Consider the following 20393-nt stretch of genomic DNA (forward strand, 5'->3'; position numbering starts at 1 on the left):
GTCCTCGTACTGCCTCACAATATCCCAGTAAATTCAAACCATTTACAAGAGCATAAGAAATCTCCTTTTTCTTTGTCAATAGTAAGATTGTAGTACTTCCACCTTTTCCCCCATATTGGGGTGGGAACCTTCTCTTCGGCTTTAAAAAATGATACTGTACCAAGGGTTCTTACTTTTGTGATATTTGTATGCTTTAACCAATGTGCCTCGTCTTTCACCTCTTTAAACTTTCTATTGGTGTACTTGCTGTGAAAAACATACTCAGCAAGTACGGTCTTGTCCACGGGGAGCGGTTGGTCCACAGATGCAAAATTCTTCAACTTCTCCTTATGCGCTAAATCTTTCATGGCTGACTCGTAGAGCTCAATGAATCGAGCCAATAGGGTATCAACGTTTACATAGTCTTTTAAAACACGATTCATACCTTCACTTCTTTGTGTGGAAGCCATTCCAGCCCAATACTTGTCTCAATTATGTGCCGGGATTCACCGTTCTTTAAGCGCATATGTTTCCTTGAGCCAATTGTTGTCACGTAAATCAAATTTCTCCAGCGTACAATCCCACGCTTCATCAAACTCTTCCGGATCTATAAAATCATGTACAACTGTTAACAGTATCACTTCAATCTCTTTCCACTTTTTCAAGCTACCTAAGGGCTTGTTTGGCATCATTTTTGGGTTTTTTCAGTTTTCTGTTTTTTTTTAAAACCAAAAACAGGAAACAAGAAAAAGGTGTTTCCACTTTTCTGTTGTCAGTTTTCAAAATTATCATGATTTTAATAAGTCTATATATTTTTGATTCATTATGTGACATATATAACACACTTTTAAAAAACAAAAAAACCAAAAAACAGAAAACCATAGCGATGCCAAACGAACCCTAAGTTCTTCGTTGCATTTTGTAAGATATGCCACAAGCACAACCTGTGTGGCACCCCCGGGAACACTTTCTCCATTGCCTTCCCGATCACTTTGTCTTGGTCAGTGAGAATGCCTAACGGTGCCTTTCCCATACAAATAAGCCATTGATTTAAAACCCATTCAAAGGTGTCAGCATCCTCATGAGAAATTAAGGCAGATGCGAATACAATTGAAGACCCATGATGGTTGACACCCACAAACGGTGCAAATTGCATTTTGTATCTGCATGGTTTGTCTCCATTAGTTGCAAGACAAACTAACATATATATATATTAATATTCTAAAAAAATGTGTTGCACCACTTACACACATATGACATAATGATAATGTTTTCTAAAATTAATCTAGTTTTTACTGAATTGTAGTCTAATATTTATTTCACGTTAATCCACAATAGCGTTTTCATTTTATGTTAAAGTACATAATCTACTTGTTAAAAAAAAGTACATAATATATAATTACTCTCATTACCCTTTTATATTATATTTACAATTATACTGTAACTGATAATAAAAGTAATCTTAAATACTCAATGTGCTTTTTCGTACTTAGAACACACCATTCACTTAAGTTACTGAATAAATAAGTAATTTTATCATTCTATTGCAAAATAACAGGAATGTATGTGTAGATTGATGTCAATCAAACATAAAACATGCAACACATCATTTATTAAATCCACCTAACTTGTTGCTTTGGAAGGTTGTATCGAATGTTATTATGTCTCCCAAATCTACGCACATAGCCCTACTTCTTGCGTCGGACCAAAACACATTCATTATTAACCTCCCTTCACAATCCCTTTGAATTTCGCTGTAAAAGTTATTATTCAGATTGTGCTGCTTTTTAAAATATTCCTCAAGAGCAATCGCATCCCCAGTAAATCTTGTCTTACGCCGCTCCAAGTTCACAACATTCCTCAAGTCACGTTGATTGAATGTTATATTCTCATATCCACCATTCTCAACTTGTAGTGACCTGTAGTTTTTTGTAATGAATATACCGGCACGATCATTGTTCACAATTTTATCAATGGTTGGATCATCAATGCTTCTGTAATTAACCATATATTGACTTGCACCTGGTTGAAGTTCATGACCATGTTGCAATTTACATCTCGTAATCTGCATTTGCCCGCGTACCATGTTTGCATGAATAAACACTTTACATTTCGTAACAGAGGAACCGGATGTTTGTTTCTTTCCCCCCTTTTTACATGCAAATCTCAGGTTCTTCATCATATAGTAACATGTCTCCTTTTTCCTAACTCCGGTGCGTTTGACTTCTTGTTCCTTGAATGAGTGCATCAATGTAGCACTCTTTGTAAATAAAGAAAAGCCTTTTCTAAACGCAAATTCATGACAAAATTTGGCAAATTCTTCTCCTGAAGAAAACACATTCCCACTGTTGGTTCATTTTTATCTTAATCTTGCATAATCTGATCAGGTTCTTCTTGATCAATGGCAGTGTTCTGTTGATCATCGTTAATATCAATATTCAGATCATGGTTTTCAAGAACCATCAATTCAGTTTCTTCTTGATCAATGACCGGGTTCTCTTGCTCAACGCTAAGATCTATATTCGGATCATGGTCATCTATAACAATCAACTCAAGGTCTTTGTGATCTTGGTTATGATCTATAATGCGATGACTGTTTTGTTGATCATGATCCATTTAACTGTAATTACATGCTTGATTAGTTCAATTAAATTACTTAATATTCAAATGTCTTAAATTATAATTGTGTATTATAATATAAGATAACATATAACTGTGTTTTAGTAATATATTTTTAAACTAAAACCCGATTATATATTATATTGTATGTGTTACTATAGAAATATCAAATAATGCAACATACAAAAAGTATTTCTCAGGGAAAAAAATTAATTATCACGGAGCTGCGAATATATAGATGACAATACCAATAAAAAGGTAGTCGTAACTCATTATTTTATTAAGTCTGTTACTGATAACGTTATACTGATACTAGAATTATATATTACTCCCTCTGTTTTAAAATACTTGCTGCATTTCTTCATGCGCGGAGTTTTAGAAGAAATTGGAAAAAAGTAATAAAATATGGAGGTAGTGGGGTGGTTGAGAAAATAAAAAATTGTAAAAAACAAAAGTAGTGGAAGGATAGGTGGAGAGAGAGTATTATGTTGGGTCCACTAAGTGTGAGAAATAAATTAAATATTGTAAAAGCTTTCCATAAAAGAAAATGGAGTAAGTATTTAAAAACGGCCGAAAAAAGAAAGTGGAACAAGTATTTAAAAACGGAGAGAGTATTTGACTAAGTCTGTTACTGATAACGTTATACTGATACTAGAATTATATATAAATAATACATCAAAAGAAGCCTTATAACTTATAATACCCTAAATGTAATCGGTAATCACCTACCCAGCGACAGGTGTCATCACCCAGTTTCAGCTTGTGAGGTTTGGAAGATTATTATAATTTATTAAAAAATGGAACAACTTATGATTAATTAAAGCAATTTATACTGAAACTAATTAATAAATCACTTTTCTTTCAAAAAAAAATAAAATAAAAATAAATAATAAATAACTTACTTAACTTGATTTTTTATTTTTTATTTTTTTTTTTTTTTTGTAAAAGAACAAACAACTTACACAATTTGTGAAATGTTGAATTTGACACCTCTGCTACTGACTTTAATCTAGGTTGAAATTACTGCTTCAACTTTAACCTCCATGGAAAACCCCTAAACCTTCCTAGTGTACGTCTTTGCCATAGGATTTGTTAATATATCGTTACGAGGAGTTGAAATTTTCTTGCTTCACAAGATGGGAGGCAGAGTTAATTGGGGAGACAATATGACAAATGTCCCCCCTTTAAACAAAAAAATAAATAATTTAATTTAATTTAATTTTTGGTGGTGTGGTGGGGGGGCAAACTTAATACTAGTAAAAGTGGTTTTTTCACCTAGAACCGAACAATAAAAATTACTCAGTTTGTTTTGGTTAAGAATTTGTTTGAGAAATGCTTGTTGGTCTTTAGTTCGAGCATAAGTGAATGTAAATAATCTAAAACTTTTTAATTAGAGGCTTTTTAATGGCCTTTTTTTTTTTCCTTTTACTTTATACAATTTCTTCTAATACTTTTTTTTCTTCTTTCCTTCAAAAATTTTCGGTTTTTTTTTTTGTTTGTACGGAAAAATTTATTGTTATTGATTTTTATTTTATTATTTTTTATTATTAAAAATAAAAAAAAAAAAACTGCAGTAATTACGTGTTCCTAATTTTTTTTTTCAATTGTTTATTAAGATGAAAAGTATATTTATAAAATATACTGTTATAATCAAGATAATATTTTTTAAACACAATATATTTTATTATTTTGAATAGTTTGTATTGTTTTTAATGATCCTCTATTAAGATCGATTATCAAATTGTTTAAAGGATTTCTAGAAGATAATTTACCTCTTTTTCAAAGATGTTATTTACCTATTTCATAATACCTGGTCAAAATAATTACCTACTTGTCAAAATTATCCGTGCTCAAGAATCATAACCTTAACCCGAAGATGATTTCCTCAATAATTTTTTTATATGGAACCCTAAATAAATAATAGTCAAAACCAATACTAGAACCTGTAGACTCTTGACCTGTTACCTATAATTTCAACCAGTGACTTCTAACGATTAACCCTAATTAAAACAAAGTTTCACTTCCTATACGAATACCGTAATACTTTGGTTTATATACTTGTTGATGCCTTCTTAGGTTACCATGAACTTTAATTATTCTTTATTAACAACAACCCTTAGACTCATGTCTCATATTTATAATTACGAAATCACTATGTATACGTTCATAATGAACTAAAATACATACCACAATACATACCTTGTCCTACAACATACCATAATTCGTAATATATATGTCCTACCTTAACCAGATCAGTTAGGTAAAAAGCTAGACTTGTACTACTACTAATCATTCCGGCGAGAATATTTTGGTTTATCACAATACATTTTTCGCGAAATAAAATATAGTCAACTAAGGATCTTCAGCATTAACCAAGTCCCACATCGATCCATGCAGCTCGTTTACTTCATCCGTCAAGATCAATGAGCACACTTGCTGCTTGTAAATCCATTCATTATCTTTGTACCACTGCTTTTAATGTTTACATATTTGAGGGTTATCATGAATTTTGTCAATCAAGGGGCAGCAATATACGTTAATAGTTAGGTACTTACATGCATCCACATGTCAACATCGTCTAATATGATCATCATGAACAGAATACATAGCATCCCTGAATCTTGAGGCTTCATTTCCGTCGGTATGTTGTTAAACGTCATTACTTTCCATGACTCCATTTGAAGTGATTTACTTTTTGTAATGATCAACACAACCTTAACTGTATACCTCAGCTGTTAGTAAGCAAACATATAAAATTAGTCTCCTTTTTGTACTGCAACATTATCTATGCTTTGTTTCTCAGATCGCTTAGAATTAAGGTTAATTTTAGGGTTCAACCACTTGTACACCTTACCACGGAAGGAAGTAAAGTCTTATGATAACTCTCTTGAGAATAATGTTTGGTGTCAAAGACAACGACAAGTTTTTCTTCAGTACGTGCCACGTACAAAGTCCATTTGCCATTGTGCAACACTGGCATGAATATCTGCATTTTTACAAATTAAATAAGTAACTGAATATAATTTAGAGCAAATACACCCCTTCCCCCCAAAATAAATAATAATAATAATAAAAAACGGGCACACAACAACGAAAAAAATATTACCAAAAAAAAATACAACATTTATTCTACCTTTTCATGGTTCTGAAATTGTTCTATAACTGCAGCATCAGTTTGAATGGCTATAACACATTTGTTCACGCTGTCCTCTATATCTTCTTCTCTAGATGGTTTCTCAAAAGCTCACACTGCACATCAAATATAACAAGGTTTATACTTGTAATGGTTCTTTAGATATAATATGATCTTGATATTATGTTACTGATCAACTTATAGCAATGTTGGTACTATGCTACTGATCAACTTATAGTAATGTTACTTAAACATTTCTTCATACCATGTAGGTTGGTGGGAGGATTTAAGCTCTCTGCCCTAACTCAGGATTTGTGTCGTAAAGTTGTTGAACAATTTCACATAGGCCTCCATGACCTCTATTGAAATTAACCCATTGTTGTTGAAAGAGTCATGAAAGATCTCAGGAGTCAAAGTGAGTGTTCGATGCTTAAAAAAAAGTACCTTCTGAACCTGTATATCGGATAGTTAATCATTATATTTACATACCAAATATCCACAACATGAGACTCTAAACCTTGAGGACAACTTACGCTGCTTTTGATTTCTCATCCACTATTTCTTCAACAATTTTTCTGTTCTTGGGAGGAATGATGGGTGGTAAAAGCGTTTCTTCATCACTTTCCTTCATTGTCATATGCTAGTATTAGAAATAGATTCTTTAAAATAAAATGCATGCAACTATGAATATCATAAGGGCTGAATTGAGAATAAATGTTCAAGCTAACCTAAAATTAGTATCTTGTTACAAAACAATAAACAAATTATAACAATACATATATGATTTTAATTTAAAATACCAATGATAATGAAGCAGTACCAGTACCTTATTAATCACGTCTTCATCATCATTATGTACATTTGGTGATTGATCATCAGTTCCGTGCTTGGTCTTCTTCGCCCCTCTCGCTCTAGAACCCTGGTAATATTATTAATTTGCGATCTTTAAGACTCAAAATTGGTTTATTAGCTAACAACAAAATTAAAGTAATAATATACAAATCACCACATCAGTCTCTTCATCCTTAGTATTGTCATTTGACGTAGCTTTCCGAGAGCCTCTTTTTTCTTGAACTAGTCTCCGCATGACGCTTGTCATCCAGCCCATCCTTCGATTTTTTAAGACCCTGTAGACCACAAACCAATTCCTGCCATATACAAGTAGCCATATCAATACTTGGATTAAATATTCCCCCAAATGACCATCAACACAGCCGTACTCATCAATATCTTAATTTACCACTATCGACATCTTGTTTATCTTCAACGTTGATCAAAGGTGGACCCTTATTGAGGGAGCTTCTTCTTGAAGGGTTTGTCTCTGCAGGGGCACTAGGAATGGTATATGCAGGAGCCTTAGGAATGCGATTTGCAGGAGTTATATTGCGGAGGCTTCTTCTTGTAGCAGTTGTCGCTTTTGGAACCCTATGACTTGTCCTAACAGGAGTCTTAGGGTTGGTACTCGCCCCCCTCTTGGTGCCCCGTGCATCACTTAATTGATGTATACACAAAAATGACACCAATGAATTACACTACAGTCATTGTCATTTCATAATAGAAAAAAAACTAAACATCAACCAAGTATAAAAAGCCTTGTCCAAAACATGAGACATACCTTATCAGTTTCAATATTATAATTACTCTATGACATCATTTCTAGAGTATCTCTTGTTTCAATATTATAATTACCCTATGACATCATTTCTAGAGTATCTCTTGTGCGGCAGCTTCTTTTTCTTGAAAAGGTCTCTTCAGGGCACTTTGAACCAGCCCCGGTCTTCGCTGTCTTTACTTTCTTACGATCTAGGGAGTCCGAGTCCTTTAACAGATTTGGAAAGACAATACATTAATATAGTAACCAGAGATGACTAAAATTTCAAGAGGATGCCCCAGTTTCTCATGGTGAGCAACAAATTTTGTTTCTCACATGGCATTTTCGTAAATAAACCAACAACTTTATTCAACGTGGAGCCCACAATAATGAAAAAGTTGTTGATTTATTCACAAAAATGCCCCCATGTTCGTTTCTCACCATGAGAAACAGGGAATTTGCCAAATTTCAATTAATAAAATATATCACCTCATCACTCCCACGAGAACCATCAGCCTTGGATCTCCCTCTCCTCATGACTGCTTTGTCCTCCCTCTTCTTCGCTTGAATTTTTCTGATTCTCTCTACCTTATTTTCGATCAACAAATCGTTATCCGAATCCTGATTTATTGGAAGAATATCGATTTAGCATTTCAGTATAAAGGAGGGAACTAACTGTGAAATAGTTACAATATAATAGGTAACTGTTACAACATAATATTGTAGTTCGATTTAACTAAAATGAGAATTGCAATAGAGCATGAAATTGTAATAACATAAAAAGGATAAGGCCTAATAAGTAAACTAACAAATTAACAAGGATGCTTTTGATACTTACACTACCACTCGCTTTGGAACCTGAACTTGGGGTTCTTAGCCAATTTGGTATTTTGTATGACCGTCCAATTGGATAGTTATCTCCATAAAGAACACCATGGAAAACCTAAACATCAACTTACACATTAGTAAAAGATTAAAACTTTAGTTGTCAATCAACAAATTTGTTAGTCTCAACAATACCACAGTTGCACCGAAGGTTCCATCCGGTCTCTTATCAGCCGCAATTGCTTTGTCAATACAATTTTGTTGCCATGCACCAATCCTTGGCTTATTCTTATCCCACATCAGCCCCTTCCCATTTATGTTCAAACGGTCCAAGTATGCGATCTGCATTGTAGGTATGGTAGATCAGTATAATTTAATACAATCAGATTTTAACATATTTCATAGACAATAGTTAAAACCAATACGTAACAAAAATTTATTACCATAAGCACAATTGGAGATCCCTTAAATCCTTTGTCAGGATCACCTCCTCCATACTTGACCACCCAGTCAAGTACGTATTTGGACTAGTTATAATTTTTCGCTCCATTAATAAACTTGCTTTTTTAACAACCAACAGTGATCTGGGCTAATGTTGTTGTTAGTTGTAATGCATAAAAACGGTTGCAACAACATAAAGAACAAAGTGGTTCAAAAAGTCATCGTTTTCCTCATCTTCATCCAAGCACTTGATGTACACCAGATCGTAGCTAATACCTCCTGAATTTTTGTATTTTTTCTTTAACGCTTTGAACTTCGAGTCATTGCAATCCAGCTCTGGAATGTCATAAGTTAATTCACCGTAAGGAAGTCCGGTGATCCAACCAACCATCTCATCATCTATCTTCAGTTCATAGTTGTCTCGGATACGTAACACTTGTTTATCCGCATCCCAACGACTAAATAAATGCGCCAAGAATTTTTTTTCAAACTGTTTAATTTTCATGTTGAGGAAAGTCTTGAAATTGGTTTTCTCCACAAACTTTTTTCTTTCCCGAACCATTGCCTTCACAATCTTTTGTACCTCTTCAGGGTAAGCCCTAACGACGGGGAACTGTAACACATAAACACAATGAAATAAAAATCAAATTAACAAATATAAATATGATAAAAAAGGAACTAAACAATAATATGATCACAAAGATATTGTACATTCGTTATAACTCTTACGTTTTTAGGTCCCTCCACGTGGGGTCGTCCTCGTTTTCTTTGAGGTTCATCATCCACTTCTACATCTGTAACCTCCTAAGAACATACCAAAACGAACATGAGAGAATTCACCATCATTTCCACATACATAAATCACAAAATGGAAAATTAGCACCCAAAATCCTTTATTTTGAATTAAAAAGAATTCTGACTTTAGCTTTGACAGAGGCCTCTTTCTTTAGCCTTCCAGACTTCCTTGTTGTCATTCTTCCTTTAGAACCTCCTGAGTTAGTCTCATAAACAAACAACAAAACAAAATGTTCAATCTAAACTCCATATGTTCTATACAATTCAGTTGCAAGCCAGTGTTTGAATTTACCATTGGCTGAAAATCATTGTCTGAACCACCAAGCTCTTTGTTGTTCAATGAAAAGGGTTTGTCAGTAGGTCTATCCAAAGTTCCTTCCGATGCAATCGAACACTGAAACACAAATAATGTGGACTGCATTACTCGAAGACATAAAATTCCACTAAGGCCTAATGTTTTATTACCATCAATATGGGTGAGGCCTGAATTATGAGTTCCTAGTCTAAAGCTGTTACCATGTATTATAATAACGTGGTAATTCATCAACATCTTGTGACTAAATAATTATGTATTTATTAGGGTCACCATGCATGTTTTCTTATAAATACCTACCTTTCCCTACTTCGTACCCTAATCTTCTTCTGATGCCTAAGATGCATCTTTTTTCAGATTGACATTACTCACCTCCGGTCCACAAGACATCGTATTAGTGGCCTATATATAAGTTGATAAGATCAGAAAGTCATAACCACATAGTTTCAGAAATTATATGCATACATTTATTTCTTAATTTTTTTTTAATCAGCCTTTCTATTCTTAGTTAATGTTTCAGTGGTAGTAGTCTGGACAGCTTCATCTACCATGTTTGCATCTGCCACCCCACTGACCTCTATTTTATTTTATGTAGCAATCACAGAAGTAGCAGCAACTTCATGTACTTGATTTGACTCTGACTCAGCAACAACCTCTTTCAAACTTGATTTTGCAATTTAAGCATGATCAGCATCTTCAACTACATTATCTGCCTTTGAATCAACCTCTACATGTAACGATTGTAAGATATTGATAGACATTTAAGTTATCAAAAATACAAAATTAAATTTGATTATTACACCTATACATATAAACAATAAGCACCTTAGTAACTTCTTCAGCCACAATGCCTTCCTTGTTTGATTCATATACCTTGTTTGTATTGGACTCACCATCAACCTCTTTTTCAATTGATGATGTTGCAATTTTTGTATTATCATCAACCTCATCAACCTTATATGCCTTTGAGTCAGCAACAACCCCTTTTTCATTTGATGTTTCGCTAATATCATCCGCACCTTCATCTACAGTGGTTGCCTTTGACTCAACTTCAGCCTGTCAGATATCAATAGATGCTTTAGCTACCCAAAATAAAAACACCTAAATGCCAATTCACCTTTAACTAGAAGTAACAATCACCATTTTAGTTTCAAGTTCAGGCTCAGTGCATTCTTTGGGTGCTTCAATTGACTTTGTCAGGGGCTCTCTTCCCTTTTGTTCATTACCATCCTCTTCCCCGTCAACAAGTGCTAATGTCGACACTTTGTTATCGCTCGGATTAACCTGTAACAACGTAATGAATTTAACCACAAAGATCGTATAATGATCACAAACGAGTCAAGTATCCGAACTAGTAACGCCATTATGAACCCCCCCACAGTCATTGTATACACAAATCGTACAAATCCTCCAACTCAATCATACCAAATAAAAATTGTAAACATGTTATACATCATCATGCTAAAAATTTGGCAATTACGAATCCATTACATGAAATTTCATATAGCATATTAGATAATATATTAAATGGTAACACATGTAATTGTAAGTAACAAACAACAAATAACATTTATAATTATATTAGTAACTATACAATTAATAAATAAAATTAATAAATGTTTATGCTATATAATCTGTATATTTATATATACAAAACCTTTTGGGAAGAATCGTCATTGGGCCAATTTGATACTTCCTCCCCACCCTCAATGGCTTCATCATCTTGGGAACTATGAGTGCTCCACTCTCTTGGGGCCTTTGCACTCCTGCAGTATCCTGGGGACCTTGCTCTGTTATTTCCTGTTCCCCCCTGCGAGGGTTCCAGCATTAGAAGGAATAACCGGAGTTGGTTCAAGGTTTTCTTCAACAGGAGACTCATTTAATGAATTGCAATACGCCAATGTATAGTTATGGTAACCAAAGAATTATACTTTAGTTTGTTTATTTCTTAGCGATGATCAAATTAGGTTTTAGATTACTAGTGTTAATATTCTTATATCCATCATTTAAAAAAAAAAAAAACTAAAACTCTAAGAAAACTTCATAATATAGAAAAAGTCTTACTTAATGCAAAATCATTTATTGTACAGATCAATACTACCAGTAAATCGCTAACAACACATATACAAAATATAAAAATAAAAATATTTGAACACGAACTAAACAAAATAGGGGAATTCTAAAACTCTACAAACTAAGAACACTAGTATTATTAGAAAAGTATAATAAATTTAAGGATGACATTTCTAAAAGAAATCAAATTTTTAACATAAATAAACTAATTAAAACCATTATTTGGGTCTAAAATCATCTTACCCTGTCATTGATGACTCCATTGTTCGTTTTGCGGTAATTCTGCGCTTGAAACCGCTACGGAATTGTGTAAAGGAAACGAAATTAACCCAACAATTGTGTAGCGAAGGAAGGAACGGAAATTAACTTAGAAATGGCAAGATTTTCATAACTTTTAATTGTTCTTCGTCTTTCACTCTGTTAAACTTCCAATTTTTTCCCTTTTTTTTTTTACGGAAAGAATTTGTTTTGAGGAAGTTGCCTAAAAGGTTCTTGGAAGACGAAATGGAAAATAAGAATGCCAATTAAAATATTCAACTAACCAAAATTACAACATTTAATAATTCAGAAAAATGTAGTTACCTTAATTCACACCCCTTGTAGCGTGGGATGATGTCACCAAAACAAATAAATAAATAAATGTCTTTTCCGCTTTCTGAATAAAACTGAGCTATTACCATCAATCAAATCAACTCTTGAATGTTCTTATTTATTTTATGTTTTTTATAATTTCTTTTATTTTTTCCTTTATTTTATTGTCTTTGTTTTTCGACTTATATAACCCAAAACTTCTACCCATGTCATAAGTAAATAAACTATAACACAAATAATACAAAATTGGTGAAAATTAAAATTAAAAATTAGCCAAAAAAAATTTGACTAAATGTTTTTGATTTCCTTAGAATAAGAACTTGTTATGTAAATATAGTATCCGTCAATATCTGACTTCGTATTAAAATTAAATTAATTGTCAAATTTTTTTTAACAAATTAATGATGTATAGAGACCTGATTCCTACACAATATATTGTATTAATCTGTCAATATTACGGTTACATAAAGTCAAATTTGTAATACCAAATCTTTAGTGTACATTATTAACTCGGATTAAAACCATACATGATCTATTCCACCATATGACTCTGCTCCTCTAATTTAGCTTAGTTATTTTCATTTTTGTATTTAGAGAGCCACAAGGGTGCTAAGGCGCGACCGCGTGGGTCAAAATCGATTTCAAAATCTCGTAGAATCGGGAGGGAAGGCTAACCTTTTGAGCTATCCTTCACTCTCAATTGTTTAGCTTATTTACACTTAGTTTTATTCGTACATAAAAACGTTTTCAACAACTGAACTCATAACATGCTGTGTCACTAATAAGGAGTGACCAATTATAACGTATTATAATTTTGTTATCATCTCTAATTTAAAAATTGAATGTTAAGTCAATGAGAAATCATAGTTACTTAGAAACGAATATTTACAACAACATTTTAATTAGTACGGACTGAAATACAACTTGTTTTACGGTAACATCTTTACTTATTGTTTTGCAACGTATTAGATAACTAATACTCACTATACATTAAAATTTTGAAATAAGTATCAATAATTGTGTAATATACGCAAAACCTGGAATAAATGAACATGACAATGTTTAGTCACAACGAACTTTCGATATATAAGTGTATCATAAACATAATAATTAAGGGTTTGTTCTGTTCACCTTATTTTCACTTTTTTCAGGTGTAATAAGTTCAGATAATTTCAGATTAGTCTAGATTAAGTTTAATAAGTCATGATAAAGGTTACCTCAGTACAAATTACAACTAAAATAAGTTTTAATAAGGTCTAATAAGTTCAGATAAGTTCAGGTATATTCAAATAAGTTGAGATCAATGAAAATCAGGTGAATAAAACATACCCTAATTAACAAATACAATCATACATATTGTATAATTTAATATTTTGTTGCAAAATTAACGAATTATTTTAGTAACAATAAATAGAACGGTAAGTTAAACTCTATTGAGATTAGTAACATATAATATGTAACTAGTGTTAGGCTCGGGCATTGCTACGTGTGTTACATTGAGTATTTTCATAATCATTATTATCATTAAAGAGCTTGAAAGACTTTTTTTATTGTAAAAAATTATAATATTACAATAACAACAAATAATAGTTTTGAATAATTTTGCTTTTATCTCTAATATGTATTTATATAATGTGCATAGATAGAACAACATAAGCTCATAGATTTGATTGTAATAAGTTGGCCTTCATTCGATGAGGTCTTGTGTTCAAACCTTATTGGATGCATTTTTAGTTAACCATGACATGAAACAAAAAGGTGCTAAAAGTACACGTGGCATATTGAATGATGATGTGGCATTTATGCTGGTGCAAAAATGAGATACACGTGGCACATTGACATTTTTATAAACACTTTTTAATATATAAGTATAGATATAGATTAGTATATGTAACTATATACAACAAATTTATGCAAATTCATAGAGCTATAAATAGGAAAAATTGAAAAGAATAATCCCACCTTTCACCCATCTGCTCAAAATAATCCCACCTTGTCGAATTCCAGAAATAAACCCACCTTGTAACCCCATCTTCCAAAAATGAACCTTTTACCAGTTTGTGAAATTAGTAACCTGTTGTAGAAGGTGACTTGACACTTGTCACCTTCTAATTGGTCCTAATTTAAATAATTAAAAAAAACAAAACAATTAAAAAAAATTAAATCTCTCCCAACCCACGACCACCATTACAACCCCTGCCACCAACCCTTTATCGCCACCATCACAACCCCCTCCCACCACCCCTTTATCACCACCATTACAACACATGCCACCGCCTCTTACCACCATCACAACCTGAAATCCCCACCTAACCCTGAACCCGAAACCCCAACATCCCTGAACCTGAAGCCCCCACCAACCCTGAACCCGAAGCCCCACCTAACTGGGAGGAAATGGAAGTCAGCTGGCCTCTAGATCGATAGCGAAACAACTACCTCCCCACCAACCCACGAAAACCACCTGCACCCCCGATTTAGGCTGATTTGCGGGTTGAGTTGCAAATTCTAGAGTTATTTTTGTTCAAATTGGAGGCTATTTAGGCTGATGCGATGTCGGTTCTCGTGATTGTTGGCGTGAAACACCTATACGGCGTGAAATTGGCGTGAAAGTACTAAACGGCGTCTGAGGACTGAGGTAGTGGGTGTTATACGGCGGAAAGGCATAGGGTTTGTGGCTGTTTGGGAGCTGGTGGCGAACAGATTGGTGGCGCAACGCCGATGGTTGTCGTGGTTGGTTGTTGCGAGGTTAGGGATGGTGGAAGTCAGGTGGTGGTGAAAGGGGGTGGGGATGGGAATAGGTTGGAATTAGGATTTTGGGAGGAGGTCAGGTGGTGGTGTGGAGGTAATTATGGTGGTTGACATGGATGCAGCTATGGAGGGGGTGAGGTGAGAGAAGAGAGATTAGAGATTAGAGAAAAATAAAAAAATAAAAAAATATATAATCTAACCTGTTTTACAGGTTGAAGGTAAAAAGGTTCATTTTGGGAAGATAGGGTTACAAGTTGGGATTATTTCTGGAATTCGATGAGGTGGGATTATTTTGAGCAGATGGGTGAAAGGTGGGATTATTCTTTTCAATTTTTCCCTATAAATATCATGTAATTAGTAGTGCACCATACACACATATATTTATCATGTAAGTAGTAGCAGAGTCTACCCCCACCCACACACACACATGTGTATATATATATATATATATATATTTATCGTGTAAGTATTAGTGCACCACACACACTAGTTTAGTGCCCCGTGCGATGTTTTGGACTCCGGGTTGTTTATTCAACTTTAACATTAATTTTATCTATATGCCAATTTTTTAAATATATCACTGGTACACAAATAGTTAGGAACTGATGTGATTTTGTGATGATTTAAATTATGTAGTAGACATGTAATGACTAATAATAATACTGGTGAAAATATTTTACTTTAAAAATTATATTTATTAAAAAAATAGCAAAGTATGATTGAAATATTAGAAATTTTTAAAAATAAAGTAAAGAAAAAATTTTAAATAAGTTTGTTGGGTTGACCCCAAACCCGAAACTTTGGTCAAGTGTGAACATTTTTTGAGTCGTGACATCAATTCATAACTAATTTTATATCAATGATATATTTTAAAACTTGGTATATGGGAGGAAAAATTAATGTTAAAATTAAATAAACAACCCGGACATCGCATGGGGCTCCAAACTAGTCCATATATACATATAAATATATTGATTTATAAACACTTGTATTACTAGTTGAGTGGATATACCCTACTTAGTTTTTATGGTTTGTTTGTTTTTAAATTAGTAAATATTGGCAATAACAAACTTAATGAATATTTTATTTTGTTATAATTGATAAGGGTTAGTGTTAGAGAGATATCCAAAACTCCTTCACATTATTAATCGCTTTCTTAAAGTCATTCACATAATTATTGATAACCAAATTAAATTTTAATTTGTATTTTTAAATTGAGTGACGAATGAATAATAATTCAATCCCAAAAAATACAAAAAACATCTAAGAAATAATGCTAATATGAATTACACCACCATTCTATCCAGAAATCTTTACATTTAATAGTGTTGCTGTTTTTTTTCCCCCGAGGTGGCCTGTACAACTTCCAAGACAAGATGGGTCTTTTTAGTTCTCTACAGCTTGAGTCAATTCACATGAAAATTAATTTGCTAAAAAAAAATGTCGAACCAAGAGGATGAAGTCGAAGTAGAAGCTTACTACCCACACCATGAGGCTTATGGTAAATGGGATGAGATTTTCGAATTTGAAATTTTCCCTAAATTAGGGGAATCTTTTATCTCATGAAGATTCAAAAACTAAACAAATACTAGAGGGAAAAGGCGGGTATGAGAATCAACAACAACAAGGATGTTGACTGGAGTGCACTAGAGAAGTTATGCTCTAAGCTCGTGCCATATACGGAGTATTAAATAATGAGAATCAACAAGGATGTTGACTGGAGTGCACTAGAGAAGTTATGCTCGTGCCATATACTAGAGGGAAAAGGCGGGTATGAGAATCAACAACAACAAACTACGGAGTATTAAATAATGACATATAAAAAATAAAAGTTATTGTAAACAATATTCCGTAATACGGTTATAAAAAAAAGATTTATTTGTTTTTTATTTTTGGTTTTGAAAAAATAAACAAAAATGAAATTTTGTTAACCTACGCTTTTAGTAAAGCAAGGTCAATTCATCATACAAGTAAATTAAAAAGAAAAACCACTTAGTTCTTTAATTTAAAGCAAAACACTTATTTTTACGGCCTAATGAGTTTATTACTCTACCCCGCTCCCACTAGGCATTTGACTAAGACATTGCACAATGACCGATGTTTAATTTTTTTTATTAAAATATACTCCCTCCGTTCCTTAATATTTGATATCTCTTTCTATCATTTATTACTCACATAATAAAGACAAAGAGACTTTGTAATAAGGGACGAAGGGAGTATATTATACATGGATCTCACTTCAAAGAACTTTTTAAAGCAAATTTTATGACGGAAATAACTACATAAGTACCACTTGGTACATGAAATTTAATCGCTTCATGTAGGGGCGACAATGAATTCTTAGACAAATTCCCGAAATACAAAACAAGTCTCGAGGGCCACCTCAGTTGGGCCCAATGGCGGAGGGAATGCCGTGAACCAGCCAATCTGATGATTTTCCGCATACTACAGTAACAAGCGATGCAAGCCTAGTTGCCGGACTAGCCTTCTCACATCCACCCAGGAGTGGCGAGTTTTTTGGAACATTTTAGGGAACAGAAAAAAAAGTCGGACTCACAAAGAGGATTGCTTAGGAATGTGTTCAATTCACTCTGTCTCCTTTGAAATCCCCCCGGCTGCCTAACTAAGTGTGACCAGGAGCGCACCGGCGTAAAAGCTTCGTCCGAAAATGAGGCTATACCGTGGGAAGTCTTCTTTGTAGCCGTACACACATCAGTACACAGCTCTATCATTTAACTATGGCATGGGAAGCGATACACAACTTCACAAGCTCGAGCGGTTTCAAGTTCGTTAGGGACTAAGGAACGCGGACGCATTTTATGGTCATCGAAAAACATCGCGTGTACTGTCTGTGGTAGGATACATATGCCTTTGTATTTAGCCGATGATATGTGCGGGGTAACCCCACCTTGTTCGATTTGTGCCCTAATCGTCACAATTTAAATTTTATTTAATACCCATTAAATTTGAATGATACTACAAAGGGAAATACCCTGTTTCTCATGGTGAGAAACAAAATTTGTTTCTCATGCGGGCATTTTTCGTTATTGTGGGCTCCACAGTTGAATAAATTTGAATAAAGTTGTTGGTTTATTTACAAAAATGCCATGTGAGAAACAAATTTTGTTTCTCACCATGAGATACTGGGGCACCCTCTACTATAAATTAGATTATGATACCAATTAAAGTTTAATGTTACTATAAAATATATTTTATGCCGGCCTTTTTTGCGGCGGCGAAAGATGATGTCAGCGGTAAAATTTTAGGGGCTGCTACGGAGAAGATTCCTGCATGTTTTCCTGTTGAAGTTGCGGAGGCAGCGGCTGTTCGTTTCGGCTGCCAATTCGCGAGAAGAATGGGTTGTGGGCAAGTATATGGACTGTAGGTGACGCACTTGCTTTTGCAAACAAGGTTGGGTAAGCGGTACTTGGTTTCTCCCCTTTGTGGCTGAATAATGATGATATTCGGGTTTTACCTAGCTCATTTCATGCTTTCAATATTTCTCATGTCCATAGAGCCGTAAATTAAATACACACAGCTTGTAGCAAGGTGGTGGGATACTCGTAATTGTTTGGAAATAATTTGTATTGACTCCATTCCGCAAGGCGTCTTAGCCTTGGCGGAGTTCGATTTGGAGTAAAATATCCTGCTAACGTTTTCCCTAATAAAAAAAATCAAAAATCAAAAACTATGTTCCGAGTCTAATTTGTTAAATTGTTATTTAAATGGTTATCAATAAAAAAATATTATTACTATGCACTAATTCGACTTACAAAGATGACAATATTTATCTATTATTGTATCTCAAATGAAAATGCATACAACTATCTGCTTACTACAGGATACACTCATGTTTCTAGTATTGGGACCAAGTGCACAAGAGTTTATTTTATGTGCAATTGTTTACTTTCTAGTATTCAGGTGTAAGTCGATTTATTGAGAGATTATATCAATTTTATCTACTGGTGCTTGCATAACCTAATCATCTCAATACTTGTCTTCTCCATAACAAATAAATAAACAAATTTGAAATTTTGGTAGTTAGAGCACAAATTGAACAAGGTAGGGTTGGCCACACATACTATTGGCTATTTACAACAATATATTTGAATTGTTCATCCATAGAAAACTAAAGGATCTCAATAACGGGAATCACACATTACTTTCTTCTATAATTTCCTTCAAATGAAAATTGATTTTGTTTTTATATTGTAAACAAAGTACGGTTTGTAGAACTATAATTCCCTATAAATCCGTGGCGGGATAATGAGAAATATATCACACTGTTTTCTTCCAAAAAAAAAAGGATAAAATTATCACACGGTCAGTTAAGTTAACTGTTTAAGACATAGTGTTACTAACAAATTATTTATCTATCTACTAGTAACTAAATAGACAGTAAACTTGTTGTAGCACTTGATATTAATGAATGACTTGGTTTATTTTTTTGAAGTGTTATTTTTTAGAGGTTTTCTACATTATAACCCTGTAACTTTTCGTTTTCTACGATGTGCCCCACCTTTTTGAGAAATCCACATTGTAACACCAAAACACAATCAGTGTCTATACGGTAACCTTGTCGTTATCTTGCCGTTAACAAATTTTGTTAGTGGGGCCCACTCAGAACTTAATAATAATTTTTTTTATCGATTAGCATGTTGAAAATGGTTCTACTAAAGGTTTGGGGGCTAATTTGGCCTTCAAAGGTCCAAATTGACCTCAGATATAGCAAAAAAATAACATAAATACCTCATTTTGCGTATTTTAAAATGTCTCGATTTGTGTGTTTACGTATTTAATATGCAAAACGTGGTATGTATGAAATCTAAGCTGAATTTGGTTCCTTAAGGTCCAAAATAGCCCCCAAAATCTTTAACAGAACAATTTTTTAACACGAAAATCGATAAAAAATAATTATTAAGTGGAGAGTGGGTCCCACTAACGAAATTTGTTAACGGCAGGATAACGGCAAGGTTACCGTATAGAAAGTAAAATTAATTTGGGGGTTACAATGTAGATTTCTAAAAAAACAGGGGGCACATCGTAGAAAACGGAAAGTTAGAGAGTTATAATGTAGAAAAACCCTATTTTTCATATTATACATTAGATTTGCATAAAGTGTCTAGTTTAAATTAACACAAGTATCTTGTGTTATAAGGAATTTTATCCAAATATTAGCAAAAATCAAGTTTTGGTTTGTTGAAAAATGAATTAAACCACCACTAACAAATATATTTAGATATAGATATAGAAATAGAAACTACCAAGGATCATTTACGATTTTA

At 33.4% G+C, this 20393-nt stretch overlaps 2 protein-coding genes across 4 annotated transcripts; both read right to left on the reverse strand.

Moving 5' to 3' along the window:
* Nucleotides 1-485: 485 nt before the first annotated feature.
* LOC110724002 (protein FAR1-RELATED SEQUENCE 5-like) lies at nucleotides 486-2065 on the reverse strand. The gene is made up of 3 exons (XM_021903415.1): nucleotides 1707-2065; nucleotides 1015-1142; nucleotides 486-586 (listed from the first exon to the last, which is right to left on the reverse strand). Exons 1-3 carry the CDS (start codon nucleotides 2063-2065, stop codon nucleotides 486-488), a joined length of 588 nt encoding a protein of 195 aa, XP_021759107.1.
* A 2690-nt stretch (nucleotides 2066-4755) lies between these two features.
* LOC110724139 lies at nucleotides 4756-12314 on the reverse strand. 3 transcript variants are annotated; one of them, XR_002511857.1, is made up of 22 exons: nucleotides 12013-12314; nucleotides 11354-11506; nucleotides 10837-10980; nucleotides 10522-10752; nucleotides 10272-10423; nucleotides 9676-9777; nucleotides 9509-9579; nucleotides 9318-9392; nucleotides 8591-9201; nucleotides 8343-8489; nucleotides 8161-8265; nucleotides 7812-7943; nucleotides 7347-7550; nucleotides 6972-7222; nucleotides 6741-6879; nucleotides 6558-6650; nucleotides 6265-6356; nucleotides 5997-6184; nucleotides 5732-5847; nucleotides 5453-5584; nucleotides 5154-5330; nucleotides 4756-5067 (listed from the first exon to the last, which is right to left on the reverse strand). XR_002511857.1 is itself a non-coding variant. In XM_021903530.1 (3 exons), exons 1-3 carry the CDS (start codon nucleotides 5588-5590, stop codon nucleotides 4951-4953), a joined length of 432 nt encoding a protein of 143 aa, XP_021759222.1. In that variant the 5' UTR covers nucleotides 5591-5722; the 3' UTR covers nucleotides 4756-4950. The 3 variants fall into 3 exon arrangements, 1 of the variants encoding a protein (XP_021759222.1); XR_002511856.1 differs by having other exon boundaries at nucleotides 6738-6879; XM_021903530.1 differs by lacking the exons at nucleotides 5732-5847; nucleotides 5997-6184; nucleotides 6265-6356; ... (14 more) ...; nucleotides 11354-11506; nucleotides 12013-12314 and having other exon boundaries at nucleotides 5453-5722.
* Between the last annotated feature and the right edge of the window lie 8079 nt (nucleotides 12315-20393).

Source organism: Chenopodium quinoa, unplaced genomic scaffold (assembly GCF_001683475.1).
Source record: "Chenopodium quinoa cultivar QQ74 unplaced genomic scaffold, ASM168347v1, whole genome shotgun sequence".
Classification (NCBI taxonomy): Eukaryota; Viridiplantae; Streptophyta; class Magnoliopsida; order Caryophyllales; family Amaranthaceae; genus Chenopodium; species Chenopodium quinoa.